This window comes from Eutrigla gurnardus (assembly GCF_963514095.1).
Source record: "Eutrigla gurnardus genome assembly, chromosome: 17".
Lineage (NCBI taxonomy): Eukaryota > Metazoa > Chordata > Actinopteri > Perciformes > Triglidae > Eutrigla > Eutrigla gurnardus.
The window spans coordinates 22,284,413-22,302,141 of record NC_139928.1 but is presented as its reverse complement, the minus strand read 5'-3'; the positions used below and the strand labels follow the sequence as shown (position 1 = coordinate 22,302,141).

The 17,729-nt window shown below is 42.8% G+C and overlaps 1 protein-coding gene across 1 annotated transcript in view; it reads left to right on the top strand.

The window, feature by feature from the left end:
- khdrbs3 (KH domain containing, RNA binding, signal transduction associated 3) overlaps positions 1-17,729 on the top strand; it is a 79,632-nt gene that overhangs the window by 17,796 nt on the left and 44,107 nt on the right. The window contains exon 2 of the mRNA XM_084031890.1: positions 16,251-16,369. Coding sequence (XP_083888016.1) covers positions 16,251-16,369 — 119 coding nt within the window. The remainder of the gene's footprint in view (positions 1-16,250; positions 16,370-17,729) is intronic.

Here is a 17,729-nt window from a genome sequence, read left to right as displayed (position 1 = left end):
CATTGGAAACCGTGTCGTGGTAACTGAGGCCGTTCCTACACTAAATCTACACTTATGTGAAAGTATTCTTTGTAGTAAAAGTAGTAGAAAATGTAAAACTCCAGAGCAGTTAAACATTTCATGAATTCCTATTTCCCCCACATTGTATGACAAATGTACCAGAATGTTTTGTTTTGCCCTGTTGCAACCAAAACAAGCCTTCTTCCTTCGCTCTGCACATGGAGAGCCGAGCCCGACCATCTGCCTGCAGAGCAGCTCTGCTCTCTGAGAAAATGTGTTTTTTGAACAAAAAGAAATTCCAATCTGTCGAATGATTGGCCGCACGTAACACCGGCTATACCCGGAGTCTTTAGGTGGCATCTTAAACCGCGGCGGCCTAAACAAAGCTGAACCACCCACTCCGGTTCAAAGTTACATCTGAGTCCGTTTGTCAGAAATGTTGAAGCAAGACGGCGAAAAGGGAAAACAATGCGTGCAAGTCGAGAGCCATATGTGTTGTTGTCATTTCTTTCTGTGAGCCAACACGAGAAAACTAGCTCGCTCCAGTGTTTTGCTAATAACGTTTGAGCTCCCCGTGAAAATGTGTTAATTATCTTTTCCTCAGAATGCATCAATTTCTGTGCAATGTGGGAAAAAAAATCCTGAAAGCAAACCTCATCCACCTTGGGGTTATTTCCACTCAACAACTTTCGGTCAATAGGGTCTACAGCGCCGCTACTCCCCCTGCCCCGTTCAGTTCCAGACTTCATTTCCTCCGTCTCGGTTTTGTTTGGAGTCACGGAAAAGTCAGTGCTGGCGAAGACGCCAAAGAACCAAAGAGCCAAAGAACCAAAGAGCCAAAGAACCAAAGAGCCAGAGGACCAAAGAGCCAGAGGACCAAAGAGCCAGAGAACCAAAGAACCAAAGAACCAAAGAGCCAAAGAACCAAAGAACCAAAGAACCAAAGAGCCAAAGAACCAAAGAGCCAAAGAACCAAAGAGCCAGAGGACCCAAGAGCCAAAGAACCAAAGAGCCAAAGAACCAAAGAACCAAAGAGCCAAAGAACCAAAGAGCCAAAGAACCAAAGAGCCAGAGGACCAAAGAGCCAGAGGACCAAAGAGCCAGAGAACCAAAGAGCCAGAGGACCAAAGAGCCAAAGAACCAAAGAGCTAAAGAACCAAAGAGCCAGAGAACCAAAGAACCAAAGAACCAAAGAGCCAAAGAACCAAAGAACCAAAGAACCAAAGAGCCAAAGAACCAAAGAACCAAAGAACCAAAGAGCCCAAGAACCAAAGAGCCAAAGAACCAAAGAGCCAGAGGACCTAAGAGCCAGAGAACCTAAGAGCCAGAGAGCCGTCCCCTCTGGTGCACGGTCGATAATGAGACCGGGAGAGCGAGCATGAATAACTATGAACTCCTTCTTTTTTCATTTCCTTAATCTCTGCCCCCCAGGCCAGTCCGGCAAACGCTGGAGCCATTATTTTCCATCAGTTTTGCTCGCTACTTGATCACACGTATCACCTCCTATGGGGAAGGATTAAAGATGGGGAGAGGAAACAGATCCTGCTGCTACAAAGAGAAAGCTCCGTAATTCAATATCTTTTAATAAAGACGGCGAACAAATCCCCTTGTTTAGCCCCCCCCCCCCCCCCCTGTCAGGTGATTAATCGCAGAATTCCTCGCAACTCGGAAGCCCGCGAGCAACTTGTGACCTCAGGCTACCGGACCGTAGAAGTCCCTCCGAAAGGAGCCTCATAACAATCTTTAATCTGGCCACCGGGCTCCCCATCGTGTCCTCGTCATACAATCCAGGTTTGATGTGCTTCCTGGGGGGCGTGTAACGAATCAGCAGCCGCGCCGACGCTATCGCTGCCCGACGTCGGGCTAAGCACTCACGATTGATTTAATCACTTAGAATAGCAGCAGAATAACAGGGAGGCTCTGTTCATCCCCCTCGCCTGCTTTTTTAAAAGCTTCACCTCATAAAAAAAGAAGGTTAATCTGATAGGTTGACCTTCTGGAAACTGCTATCAAAGTAGCAAAGGGGTTGTTTTTTTAAAAAAAGGGCCGATGTTAATGAATCCATAATGGCGTCCGCTGGGTCGCTGGGTTGCTGGGTCGCTGGGTTGCTGGGTTGCTGGGTTGCTGGGTCGCTACAACTCAGTTAACTCTAAATTTGAAATTTATGCTAAAAATGTTTTGCCTCCAAAAAAATACAGAGATAAAAAGATGATACATTTTTCACCGATTCTGACACGTGAATTTGATACTTATCCAAACCCGGTACGATAAAAATAAATTAATAATTGAAATTATACGTATAGTTTCACTCGATTTATTTTTTGACCGAATAGAGCTTAACCTCCGCTAATGCTAACTAGCATGTGTTGCTCCTGTGTAGCATAAATGAGCAAAGGAGGGTGAGAAGAAGTCAAACAGAACATTTCAGAGTGCACTTTATTTATCTGCTGAATATATTGACTTTAACCTTGTGGTGATTTTAATCATGAATGTAACATCAGTTCGCGATGATGATTAAACTGTTGGCTGTTGTTGAGATTTCTCAGTGTTAATGGACACTTGCCAGCAATTTAGAGTATTTTTTTTTTTGGTCTATTAAATGTTTAGTGAATAATGTTGCAATTATTTACAGCCATAATTGTTTCATCTATAATATTATAGCTATTATTGCCTCGAGGGGATTATCAGTCGGACACTTTATTTTGTGTTTTAATGTCTTTTTTTAAAAAACAAAAAGTGTTTTATCGTTAAAAAAAAAAAAAGGATTACTGTGACTTTTATAGTAATTTGTTACTTTGACACCCAGCACAGGGAAGCGTTCAGACAGGAAGGGGGGGTTTCCTCGCTTCAAAGCCTGATGAAGTAGCTGAGGAAATGTCAAGGGCTTACTGAGGACTCGCTTCGTAGCTGTGAAACATGAAGACAGCCCCTTGACATAGACACTATGGAGAGGAAATGTGAAAGAGCATGTGTGTGTGTGTGTTTAAGGGGGGATTAATTTGCGCTGCTTTGCCCTCGCACATTTCCCATTTCTCATTATTTATTTAGTCAGAGTACACTCTTAAGCAGCGTGACCTTTTAGCACAGACCTCATTGAAGTGGCTTGTGTTGCTATCAGCGGTGCCCTAAAACGCTTCATTCATACTCGGAGAGCCAGTGATGATCCCCGGTGTCATAACTCGTAAAAAAAAAAGAAGCCACACCGCTGCAAAAAAATGACAACGTGGAAAGGAAATATGTATGAAAACAATACGGGCTCCTTTCCCGACAATTAGTCTTGACTGAATCGATGCTCGGCTGAATTCCTCTTCGTTTTTTTGGGGGGCGTTGCTCTCGGCAATTTCTTTTAAATTATATCAGATTTGTTTCGAAAGTATATTTTTGCGTGGGGGTGAGGGGGGGGGGGGGGGGGGGTCTCTCTCAAATCCACTGCTTGTGCTAGAAAACCTCTCAGATTAAGTGGCTCAGCTGCATTTTCACCTCCATCTTTGGAGACGTTTCAATGACGATACGGGCTGAGACGCTGCATGTGTGTGTGTGAGTGTGTGTGTGTGTGTGTGTGTGTGAGTGTGTGTGTGTGTGTGTGGGGGGGTGTCCGTTTACCCAGGAGAGAGCCGGTGTAATCCATCAGCCTGGCTGCTGCCCGTTCAGCACAGCCGGCCCCAGCTGCCTACTGCTAACCACCCCTCCACCTCGCGCTGACTCCCCCCTCCCCCGCCTTCCACCCCCCCCTTCCATCCACATCTCTCTTTCTGTCATGCTCTGCCTCTCTGGACTCGCTGTGGTGTAGCAACACTCAAAGCTTACTAGATTTTATACCCCATCATAGATAATCTGCAGCTGACCTCACCACTAACAACAGCAAATAGAGAAACCCTACAGATGTTTAATGTCCTCTAGAACGGCATCTAGAACGGCCTACAACATACCCAGCTCTCTTATATCTTATGGAGGACCCTACTCCAACAATATTTAGGACATAAAAAAACATAACATCACATAATGTAAGACAAAACGAAAGTCTTATAACTGACTATTTAATTCGTCCATGAGCCGACCTCACCACTAACAACAACAAATAGAGAAACCGTACGGTTGTTTAATGTCCTTTCAAACATTCTGATCATCTATAACAGACTACAGGGGGCGCCATATCCAGCTCTCTTAATATGTCACACTTGGCTCAAACACTTATCTTATGGAGGACACTTTCCAGTGGTGGATGACCATTTTTTGGGGGAAATACGCTCATTGCTTTTTGCGACTCCCAGTGCCTCTTAAATCACACTGATTAACGTACAAAAACTTCAATGCAAAAGTAATGATTTGTGTTTGTTTGGGGAGTAAAGTAATGGAACTATTTCTTGGCCAAGCACAGAGACTTTTCCAGAGTCTTGTCATCATAGATTATTTACTCTTAGAGATGCTGGTAGAGGCAGATTTTTATTCTTTTTTAACCGTTAGACAGAGCGAGGTTCACGCCCTCAGCTTCCTCCCAAAATGTCAAACTGTTCCTTTACTGTGAGTTAGTTCATGGTGAGAAAAGTAGAAAAAAGTGCTGACTTGGCTTTAAAAAAAGGAAGTGCATTCTTGCGATCCTTTCCCAAAGAACACAAAAGATAATATCTGAACTCGATACGTGGTGTTTAACATTATTCATAGGTAAAGACAGATCATTAATATAATAAAGATACAAAATCTAATGCTACTAAAGCTAGCTGCACAACAACAACAAAGTATAGTGTAAAAATATAATAATGCCGTATCATATAATACAACTTATTTCTCTGCATGAAAGTCTCCATATTTGAAAGTAAAACGAGCTAAAGTGAAAAAATAAATTCAGCTTAACAACAGTCATTAGCGTGAATGTAATTCCACCTCCTAATTAATGATTCACGCGTGGATGTTTCCTCATTTGCTAGCGCAGATTAAACTCGGCTTCCTGTCCACCAGCCCGGCTCTTTCCGGCTAAATTTAGTTTCCCGTGTTCCACTCTCTTAGCAGCCTGGGTTTCAAATGAAAGGTGCACAGAGAAGTAAAAGTGAACAATGTGTGTGGGCGCCTGGAAATAAGAGAGCGGCGCGTATCAATTTCTTTGTCCATTCAAGGGTATCACTTACCGTAACTCTGCCCGCCGCCGCCGCCGCCGTGGGACGGCGAGCAGGCGCTGAAGTACTTCACTGTTGTCCAAACTGTCCACGCTGTGAGGAGTATACGGATGAGGCGGGATGCGATGTTCTTCGTCTTGTAAGGAAAACAACAAAAAAACAAACACAAATCGAGAGGCGATCACGGAAACAAGCAGCCGTACAAAAGCTCCATCTCGGGGGTAATTCACTGCTTTTTTCATCGAGGTCATGTCTCCACCAGACAAACGATTACAAAAATACCCTCAACTTATTATGAAGAAATATGAGGGCCAAGAGAAATGATCAGACCAGCCGTATTAATATTTGATCAATGTAAAATCATTTTAATCTCCTTTTTGTAATTAAACTTTTGACAGTCATGAAATGGAGGTTTGGCAAAGAAATGTGGAAAGTATCACATCACTATTTAATTAGTTCCCAAACTCATTAGAGAGAATTTCTGCATATATACGTTAGCCTATAAATCTGGTGATTTATATGAGAATGACACGGAGGGGAACAGGATGAAAGACAAATGTTTTGTGCGTCAAACTGGAATAATTAAGCGCAAAAACTGAATTACTCATCTCTTAATATTTCCCTAGAAAAAGAAGGTGTTTGACATGCATCAGGCCCGGACGGCCTCTCGCTGTGGAAACAAAAAACAGAGTCTAGAGAGCCCTCGAGGTCACCATCCAAACACTTTCTTTACAGTGAGCATCCATAAAACTGTAAAGCTGGAGATCTGAGAGCTCAGAGCGTGACACCAATGACATCTTTACATTCGCAGGCGATGCTTAAAACCTCGAGTGCACCAGCAGGATCACGACAAAAAAAACATTGAGTAAGTGCAAAGGAGAAGGAAGCGCATCAAATGAGAGCTAAGGAGGCAGCTGCAGCTCTGTTAAGGCGGTAACGGAGTCTCTCTTCCAGCTCTGTTAAGGCGGTAACGGAGTCTCTCTTCCCCTCTGAGACTCGTTAGGTCCTCGCTCATAACCGTTAAAACTCGTCATGGTTCACCAGCTCCGCTCCGACTCCGGCTTAATCAAGACATTTCCTTTCAGATGTCTTGTTTTACTTTTTCTCACATTTGACTTATTTCTGCACATGGGCCGCAGTTAAATACCGAAGCTGTTTTAGTTCGGAGCAATTAGGAATTCTTCGCCACCCATAAAAAGAAGTTTTCATTTATAATGGGACACTTAATGTTGCCGTTGAGGATTGTTTAACCCCCCCCCCCCCCCCCCCCCCCAAAAAAAACCCCCCACCAACATCTGCACAATTTTACTGCATTTGTAATCGGAGGACGAGCAATGAGGCGAGTCAAGTCACTTCAGATTCATTCACATTATTACCAGAACGGGATTTGGTGCATCAGAGTGTAATATCACAATTACAACTGATGCACTTTGAACTGCAAACGTCCTTCCTTCATCCTTTATTTCATTAGATCATGACTAATTTGGTACAACGAGGTTTCCCGCTTGTGTCCGTCAGATCCGCCCGTCGCTCCTCCGCAGTCCAAATATGGTCGCCTTCGTTCACCGGTTGCAAAAATACCAAGATGCCGATTTCCAAAAGGCAGGACTCGAGGCTTCAAAACTGTAACCAAAAGGTTCACCATGACTACGTCCACTCCTTATACAGTTAATGATCGTCACCTCCATGTGTTTAATTGTGTCCCAAATTACTCACCATTGACATTAGGGGTAGAGCAAGTCATCGGTGGTTTGAATCCCGGCTCCTCCAGTCCACATGCCGAAGTGTCCTTGGGCAAGATACTGAACCCCACAATTGCCCCCGAAGGCTATACATTTACATTTAGTGCATTTAGCAGACGCTTTTGTCCAAAGTGACTTACAATAAGACAAGCCTTTACCATGGGCTTGTGAATGTGAATGAGATTAGCTCCTGATCTCTTTCTGAAAGCAAACGATGTGCTAACCCCCCCCCCCCCCCACCACCACCACCACACTCTCTGTTGCCCTGTATGTGTGAAGAATCCAGGACTCCATGTACACCAACTAATGCTAACAGACAGAAGCTGCTGCAGTGCAGAGCTGAGAGATTGATGACAGTAACAGCCTGAAGAGCAGGAAGTGATGCAGTTACATTTCATCATCATCATCATAATACTGGATTGATGGTCATACGTGGACTAACCTTAATTGTGTTAATGATACACTGTTGCGTCCCTGTATCGCCTCTAACGACGGCCCGGGAGGTAGAGTGGGCCGTGTACATTGATTGAAGCCGGTTCAATCCCCCAGAACCCCCAACTGTGACGTTCTGGCTTACGTAGTGACAATTGTAACATAAACCCACATTCATGTTTTATTAGGAAACACAATGAACAACCTCTAGGAGGGCGAATCGGATGGATGGACAGACGCTGTGTGATCATGTACTCAGCCGCGTCGCCTATTAATCTCAAATACAAAACTGTCAGATAATCTTCCGGTAATAAAACAACAGAGGATGTGTTCGTAGAGCGGATCCAGGGAGGCTCTGCCAGCACTTTCTGCCGGCGATGCCAAAAACACTGTCGCTTGTCTCCGTGTAGAAAAAAACATCAAGCGCTTTTTATTTCATTTGCAATATTGATCTTTTTTTTTTTGTTCTCTGAAATTGTTTGATGCTCACTAGCATGAAAAGATGACATACTGCGATGTAATTGATTTGGGAACGGGGAGGTTGACGGAGCTTTTTCTGAGGATGAGCGTTCGCTGAGTGGTGGCCGTGTTTGGAAAAAAAAAAATGTTAGACAATAATACGCATGTGATGATATCAACGCTCCTCTAATGCTCGCCGACTTAGTGTGGAAATTAATTTTCTTTATTCACTAGAATCTGAGATGCGGTGTGTGTGTGTGTGTGTGTGTGCGCGTGTGTGTGTGTGTGTGTGTGTGTGTGTGTGTGTGTGTGTGCACGTATGTGTGTGTGTGTGCAAACCAGCGCGGAGATGCTTTTAAAAGGCACTTACGCTCTTTCAAGCATCGGTCTGCAGTTTTAATTGACACCCGACGAGTAATTGAAGTAAAAAAAAAAATGAAGGTGGTCTGCTCATTATCAGTTCTGATGATTCAGTGTATTTTGATAATGCAGCCACGATAATGATGTACATTACGCTGCACAGTTTTCATCCTCCAACCCCCCCACCAACCCTTCCACAGCCTAATGACAGTTTTATGGGAAACTTCATTAGGCAAAGGGATGTCGAACCGATAAACATCAGCTCGTTGTTAACTCCGTGATAAAGCGGCCTCCTTTCATGCTGATGTCCGAGTTTATCGTCGAGGTTGGGGTGTGACCAGACTGATGATTTATTGTTTCTTAATACATCTTTAAAAATTATTCATCTTTCCTCCCCATCCATTGGAGGCCCCCCCCACACACACACACACACATTGGTGTGCACACCGCCCTAATGAAGAGAAAGCATCACAGGCTACTGTGGATTGCTAAACAAAGATGGTGATTCATCAAAGCTGTAATCCGAGCAGAGAACACTAAATGGGTGTCTTCTAGCGTTAGCTCGATGTATCGGATTCAGCGTCATAGAGGCCTTTTTTTTACTCTGGTATCGGGTCTCAGCTCAGTCATGCGGTCCACTTCTTCTGGTCTTGCTTGACCGCAGATGCATTAAAAAGACCCTGCGATTACATTATATGTGCATTACTTTTTTTGAGAACGTATTTCTCCGTCAGCCTTTTTTTTTTATCACCTTAGAGTTTCACCACTGGGGTTTCTCTGCATTACACAGGTGCATTTGTTTTTTAGTCACAAATCGGAATATGAATATAATGATAATGAACTAACTTTAGTTATGCAGGCAGGGAAATCCTGGGAACATATAGCAGGGAACCTTTTAAGGACAATTCTTTATCTTGCTAATTTTCTCTTTGCTTTTCAACACATTCTCGCCACATCCTGATGCTTTTAGTCCTCGCTTTCAAACACACTGAGTAGCCCGGCAAGAAAACAAAACAACAAAAAACAGTAAACTTGTGGTTAACAAAAACAAAAACAAAACTTAAAATAATGAAGCAAACCAATTAAAACAAAGATCACTTTAAAAGAACTCGACAACACAGGCACAGGTCTGCTGGATGAAAGTCCTGTGTTTGTTTGACCCATCATCCACCTCCCCTCCCGCCTGTTTTTATTCTTCTACTACTACTACTACTACTACTACTACTACTACTACTACTACTAGTACTACTAGTACTACTACTACTAGTACTACTACTACTACATTCCTACTTCAACCCAATGTGACCTGGATAAGAACGCAACAGACAACAGGTAGATACTTTCAAGACTGTCGGTGCCATATCCATATCCGTGTCAAACCTCCCTGTTTTTGGCGCTTTTGCTGTTTATTGCAGCCGCTCACGATTTCATGGATGAGGACACATTTGTAGAGCAACGTACCCCGCTGGCGGGTTGAGAACGCTTTGATAATCACCGTGCGACCAAGTCTTTAAATTAACAGGTGCCAAGATTAATGCGCCCCGCAACTATCCTAATGATGAGCAAACAACACGGGCCGTGAGTTTACGGGAGGCTGGTAAACCACGTCGAAGCCTGTAGCGGCATCTTTATGGCGAGTTGAACCTTAAAAAACAAGCTTGTGCACTTTGAACAACCCCGCCACCCAATGGGACCTTAAGGGAACTTTAGTGTTCTTCAGCAACCTTTTTTTTCAAAATTTGCGACTCACCCAGAGGGCGACAAGAGCCGGATCCCATGATTTTTGCAGTGAAACTGTTCTTTTTTTGTTTGTAAAGCTCTCACCATTACCACCGAGTTTAGCGGATTAAGATCATCTGCTGCCATGAGATGACAGAGTTTGAGTTCCTCAGAGATCCACAGAACGAGAGTCTCTGACTTGGCTGCGATGTGTTTATGATGCTTCGCGAGGCCGGATGCCGAAATGAAAAGGGGCGCCACTCAAGGGGTTCTGTGTCTTAATCCGCGGACATTATCTCTACACTGTAAGCGGGTCTTGGCTCGTTACCTCGCAGTGGAGAGCCAGGCTGGCGGGGTTTCAGGGAGAGAGAGAGGCAGAAAGGGAAAGGGGGGAAGAAGGGAGGGCCTCGCCCGGCCGCCGAGAATGTAATCTCCAGATTAAGGGGCGAGACGAATTTCTGCTGCCAGCCTGACCTTGTCAAGCCAACGAAGGAGCCAGAATGAAATTGAGATTTCAGGACAGGAACGGGTCGAGGCGTATTCTTTTTTTTTTTTTTTTGCGTTAGTATTTCTCTTTCAAGGGTCACTGCCTTGACACCATGATTCACGCTAAATGCGTGTGGTCACACTGGTAGCACACATGAAATGTGTGTGGAGCAAACTGCTTCTGGCATTGACCGTACTGCAGTCAGTGCAGTCTTTGTGGGGTGAAGCTACCACATGAAATACATCCAGAGTTTCTCCTAATTGGCTGGGATTTCAACTTTTTCTCTCATTTTTCAAGACAGAGCGGATTAGCATATATGCCGATGAAGACTTCCCTGTTATAGCCTTTAAGATGGCAATAAAGAAGAAAATGTGGGCTTCAGTACAACTATACAGATTTTTTATACTTTAAACTGAAATAATAGAAATAATTAGCATAAACATGTTTGAGATGCATTGAAATCCACTTAAAACTAAGTTTTAATGTTTGAGTGTTGAAAAGAAGACGACATTCTTCAAGTTACAAATTAAAAGGTTAATTGATAAAGGGTTATAACGAGTACACTAAGCATGCTAACATAACTGCCACATCAACAAAACCTAATCCTAAAAATGATGTGATTTGGGCATTAGGCCCACTTCCAACCAGGGAGAAAAGCTGGGACAAAACCAGAGTGGCAAAAATCCCTCGTAAAATAACATTTCGTAAAAAAAAAAAAAAGAACTGTTTAATCTGAAAAATAAACATCTCATGCAAAATCCCGTTGTATGCAGTACTATAAAATAAAAACCGTGAACAAGCTTCAATGCAGAAGTTGTTTACTTTCCGAGTGGCCTCAATGTCCTTTTGATTGTGTTTACATAAGCATGTTATGTCGGATAGAAACTGGAAAACGAGAATAATGATGCGGCGCTCATGTTGAAGCATTTCATTCATTTGACCCGTAATTGCAAAACAGCAAAAATAATGAGTCTGTCTGCCGCAGAATCAGTCGCATAAAGGAAGTGGCGGAAAGCTGCCAGCTACCATTACGCTAGTTAGAAAAGATGTATTTTTATTGCCTCAGACGCTTGTTAGAGCAGAAGAGAAAGTCAGTGTCTTCTCATTTTCAATTCAATTATTTATGCAAGGAAACACTGTGAGCTGAGCTCTCCTATGCAGGTGCGTCGCGTCCCTGCGCTGTGCAGAAATGAAGAGCGGTGCAAAAAAAATAATAACGTTCATAAAAATACAAATGAATATAGAAATGGACGTGAGTTTTGCTGTTATTTCACGATTAGGAATGCTAACAGCATTGCCTGGATGTAACACCTTGACTCATAATGTTTAACATCAAACTTGTTGTTTAATTGTCATGTGAAATGTTCTCCTATTGTTTCGACCAAAGGGATGTCTATGAATTGTGCATATAGGCGGATGAAACACCTGACAGTCTGTATTTACTGCAGTTTAAAAAGGCTTCAGGACGAGATATATACATATGGGTTTGAGCCACTGACGGCAAATATGTCGCGGAGCAGTTTTTAAATTTTTTTATGTACAATTAATTCTGAAGCACCTGTCAGTTCCAGTAAATTGCACCAAGAATCGCTCGTCTGTGAAAGAAAACACGTTCTTTCTGTGCTAACATGGTCTCATACACACCAACAAAAAAAAGGTGCACGAGTTCTTATAATCTAACGTCTGTGTCGAGTTAATTCAAAGTTTGAAACACAAACTGGCGATCACACAAAGCCACTGCCTCGGTTAATTAGTGTTGGAATCAGTGTGTACACACCAGGGAGAATGTACTTCTCATTATAGTCCTTCGCCGTGAACTTTTGCTTCACACATATTGTTTACCACAGTGGCGCCGATAAGGAGACCCAGACTACCCAGACTGCTTTGCTGGAGAACCGCTGACCCAATGCTATTTTTCACATTTAAATGAAGCAAACCCCGGCTCTTATACCACTTTGCTATTATTGGTAATCAGTCATGGGAAATGAAAGGATAATTTAAAAAAAACAAAAAAACAAAAAGGAAACATTCCCTTATATTGCAGTGTAAAGTGAGTATTCCCAATAGTGTTATCCATTAGTTTCATTCACATTAAAGGAATAGTTCAACATTTTTTGCGCACTTATGTTGATTGGATTAATGCCAAGATTTTAGATGAGATCCGTATGGAGCCATTACGTCTGTAACCAAGGAGACACCCGGATACCGTATTTATGATGTATCACACCCCTCAACATGAAATTGGTAGACTTAATGAACCAATTGCCTCAGTCCCCAACTCCCCAACTTGACTCTCCGGCACGCAGCTGAAGTAATGCATAATCCCACAAAATCAACCCGGCTTATGAATTTTAAATGGGGAAAGGCCTAAATCACAGAGCTGCTTTTTTTAAGTGAATCCATTTCTAATAGAAAAGCAGGCAGCTGGGATGGTGTCCCGTTATCGGGCGTCGTCACCCAGGCGGGTGCATTTTATAGACGGTAAATATATTTTTAATGTGCGTGAAGGTTGTAAAAGTTGACATATTTGATGCATGAGAAACCTTTCAAAAACGTACCCCTACCTAGAATCCAGACGCTGTGACACGCTCGATGATGGCAGTTTATTACAGCTCTGGTGTAACGTCATGTACTTCTCGGAGCCGCCGAGTTAATTGTTCTGATCTGGGATTGACATCCAGCAACAGTGTGAAGCTGTGCAAAATATATATATATATATATATATATATATATATATATATATATATATATATATTTGTATGCGAATATATCTCTGCTGCTCAGAGACTGAAATGAGGAATGGATGAATTACATTTTTTATGTCATGTTATGTTTGTATGTCCTCTTGCCCTGTATGTTGTTGCAAGTAGGTACCTTCATAAACTAATAGTTTGGGCAAAGTGTGATATATTAGGGGGTTTGAATGTTTGAAAGGTCAACTCCAACTACTGAACCTTTTCTGATCACTTATGTATCTCAAGAGGCATCATCCTCTGGGTCTGAAAAGTGATGCCAATGCCGAAGTGCCATAAACATGCAAGTTAAAATAGTCTGATTATATAGAAATCTTTAAGAATACTCATCTCCTCTGATAGTAAACATGAGTTTATGGTCTCAACCGTCTCTTGACCTTCTTCAATCCAGTTGGATGTTCAATTGGTAAATTATGGACGAAGCAGGGTATTATTTGGGGCGGGGCTACCTTGTGAGAGACAAGTGGTGTTATTTTTTGCGTCAAACAACTTGAATCCTTTTGCAGTGTGTTTTCAGTAGATGAAAGTTAATTTTGACCTTTTAATCAAACTTGTACTTAGCGCCACCCTCTTGGGTTACTTGCAAAAAGCGAAGATGGCGGTGGCCAAACAAATGAAAATAGCAGCGGACAAAATGTGTAACTCTCGGTGACATCATGGTCCACTTCTTATGTGCATGGCCCTGTGGATCTGTGTTTCTGTGATGTCACCCTGTTCACAAGCGATGGCCAGCACAATAGACACCGAAGTTTGAATAACCCAGATTTTTCCTTTAATCTCCAGATTAAAACCCCAAAAGCATTCTTGCCTTAAGGAAGAAAAGGAATGATAAATCCTGCATGAATGTACATATGCAACAATATATAGACCAAGTGGCTTCCAGAGAGCCCGTATAGTCAAACAGGAAATCTTCAAAATGTAATATTCCCACATATTTGGGTCTCGGAGCAGCGGAGACGCATTGACTTTAAATGTGAATTTACTTTTATTATTCACATCATTGTTGTCAAAGGGAAGAGTGAAGAACAGAAGCCATTACTATTGAGAAAGAGACTTCCAGTGATATTTTACTGGATTCCACTGATTCAATAAAAAGGAATTTTTTGTGCCTCGCAAATGGCCAAAAGAGAACACGCTTTGCTTTCCTATCCATTTGCAGCCAGAAGAGAGGAGTCTCACAGAGCTGGAAGCAAGGGGGAAAAAAGAAATACAGAAAACAGCAGCAGGCGTATTGTGCTGGTGTCATTGATGCACGTTTTAACGTCTCGGAGATTGAGGTGGTTCTCGGTTCACGTCGCCACCTTTTTTTTTCTCCCTCGTAAACACAAACAAGATCATTTGAAAGAACCGCAGTCGGTTAATTCACACCAGCTGATATTGTGTTGCACGATAGTGTTCAGAGGGGTGAGCTGATTCGAAGCTGCAGTTCAGCTGCTTATTACACCTGCTGATTGATTGCCGTGCACTGTTGGGGTTTGAAATGCTAAAAAACGCTCTTTGCTGGCGAGTCGGGGGGGAGAAATTGTGCTGTAATCTTTAAAAAAAAAAAACACTGAATGATTTTCAGTTGAAACACAATCTCGGTCACAATCGCCCAAACACATCAATGTTTTGAGGACAACGCCTGGTGGAGGGAAAAAACTCCGTCTTGGCATGTTGCTAGGCGATGCATTAATATTAATGTTGTCTTTCCTCAGAATGTGTGCTCTCTCTGCCCCCCCTTGGGATAAACCGAAGCTTAAAGATATCTCCATCTCCCTGATACTTCTTTTATCCTCGTTAAAACTCATATCAAAAGGTTTTAATTACATTCCGCAGTTTTGCTGCAGAGCTTTGTTGAGAAATCACTGTTGCCTTTACAGAGTTTCTTCGTTTGCAGTGCTGATACGCTCGCCTCGTTTCCTGATCGAGCAGTAATTGAAAAATCGGTACGTGGTGTGTCTTTGAACATGTCTGGGTTTGTGATGTTTTCGAATTGGAACTGAATCTCAATATCACGTCTTAATTCTGAACCAATCCTCCGAAATCTCTCTCTCTTTCTCTCTGTCTCTCCCTGGATGTGAACTGTGAAGCTGAAGCATTGTGACCTCTCCCTTTTTAATCTTGTTTTTTCCTTTCTTTTTTTCTTTTCATTCAAAATTCGTTTTGAACACCAGAAATAAATCTGTGATGGAGTTTGCCCTCTGCCTCACCCTTCCCCCTGCTGGGCTTTTAGCCTGGAGTCTTTGTCGTAGCCTCAGCGCACCTCTCGGCTTCCCTCCCTGCAAAAACCATTTTCCCGGCACCGAAACACAGATGTTATCCATCTGATTAAACGTCCAAGGTTACATCTCCAAATACATCAAAGTCCACCGCTCCCCACAAGAAGAACCGTGACACCCAACATGTTTTGGTAGCCTGGGGGTGCGAGTGTCCGGCGTCCGCCCCATTATTTTTTTCTGTACGAGGAAATTGGTATCTCTGCTTGAATTGAAGAGTGTTATGGTGATCGAGACTGCAGCCGATAGGTTAGATGGATGACCCCGAAGGGAGCTAGCACCCTTTGTCTAAAAGGCCTGAAAGGGTTGAGCACATCTGCAGACCACCACCCAGGAAAACGATAGGAGCAAATCTTTATGATAATTGGTTAATCTTTTAAGACATTTAAACATTCAAGCTTATCAATGATTATTCTTTGATGGATTAAATCAAATGAAAATAGTTGTTTTCTATTTTAGAAACTCCACATATGAACTTTCTTCCCAAACGAGGGATGGTAATATTGATGCCAAGTTCATAAATCAATCAAATTATTCTTCTCCAGCCAACAGCCCAAGACCAATAATTTGCGAAGATGATCAATCAATTCATAATCAATACATTTTCAAAAATAATGAGGATTCATTTTCTATTAATCAGCTTATCAATCGATTATATGATTGTTATTGATATGGCTCTAATTGAGTGAGCATGTTAATGTTTAGAGACGTTAACATCACGAATCCTGTTTGTTTAAACTGCGTCTGTGAGATGGTCACATGCTGCGGTTATATATTAGTGAACATCTGGGTGCAGTGATTCAGTTACCTGAACTGTTTGTATTGATAAGGATGATTTTTCGTTGTCACAGTAGAAGCTTATTAACAGTCTTGTTTATTTGCTGCTTGTCAACACCGACTCATTACTATTATTTTTCCCCTCCTTCTAGAAATTGAGAAAATTCAGAAAGACGAGGGGAAGGAAGAGGAGAAGTTCATCGATGTCGTCATCAACAAGAACATGAAACTGGGCCAGAAAGTTTTGATACCAGTCAAGCAGTTTCCTAAAGTGAGTAACTTCTCCGAGATTGTCGTACACATATAGAGATTTTTTTTAACGTCGTTGGTATTTATAGATAATGAAGCCAGATTCCTTCCACGAGCCATTTGAAAGTTTTTTGTTGATGATTTATGTTATTAGATCTAACATATCTGCGAGATGTTGACAGAACTGGGGTAGAACTATATTAGGGATGTTACTTCCTGTCCTTCCTAAGAAGTTTTTCTAGCGTTTAAAAACAGAGTCTCTTTCACACAAAGTTAACAGTGAATTACGGGGGGTATTCACACACGTGCACATACATTCAGGAACAGAGGAGCCTTTCCTACACGAATGCGCTCATTGGCCGATCACGACACAGTGCTTATTTATATTTTTATTTGTGCATTTATATGCGACGCCCCCACTGGCTGCATTATGGGTGAAACCAAAGACGAAGAATAAAGACTGAAACATGGTGGGCAGGAGTGGAGGTGGTGCCCCGTGTGAGAACGGTGCCCCGTGTGAGAACGGTGCCCCGTTTGAGAACGGTGCCCCGTGTGCGAACGGTGCCCCGTGTGAGAACGGTGCCCCGTTTGAGAACGGTGCCCCGTGTGAGAACGGTGCTCCGTGTGAGAACGGTGCCCCGTGTGAGAACGGTGCCCCGTGTGAGAACGGCGCCCCGTGTGAGAACGGTGCTCCGTGTGAGAACGGTGCCCCGTGTGAGAACGGTGCCCCGTGTGAGAACGGTGCCCCGTTTGAGAGCGGTGCCCCGTGTGAGAACGGCGCCCCGTTTGAGAACGGTGCCCCGTTAGTTAAATGAATGGAAAACACAAATAGAAATATCAAATCGACTGTTGTGTATTTATTAAAACACTAGTCATTCACGTTAATGTCAACCACCCCCTTTTCCTAAACTTAACTAAGTGGTTTTTGTCCACACATGTAATCAACCCTCACCGACCCCATGACATCATCAGCCTTGGGATTGGTTCCCGTCTTCCATTGACTACGTGGCGATATCTGCATATTTCCTGAAATGTTTCTCGGCCTCGCGGTGAGATATCACACGTGATCTCATGAAATGTTCCTAAAAAATCAGGGAGACGCCGCATTTGTAAACGTGACATCATTCTCCTCCCTCACACACACACACACACACACACACACACACACACACATCTATTACACTGACCTTGGTCAATGACCCTTTGATGACTCGGTATATTAATTTGTCAATTAATATTTATTAATATATGATTTAAAAGAGTTATCTGCACAGTGGATTTGATTTTCTTGAGTGTGCAGTGCATTTCTTATAGGATACGTGTACTTTGCGTCATTCTCAAGTTCTCGATGACACAGGAAGCTTGTCGGGGGCGAGAGCCAC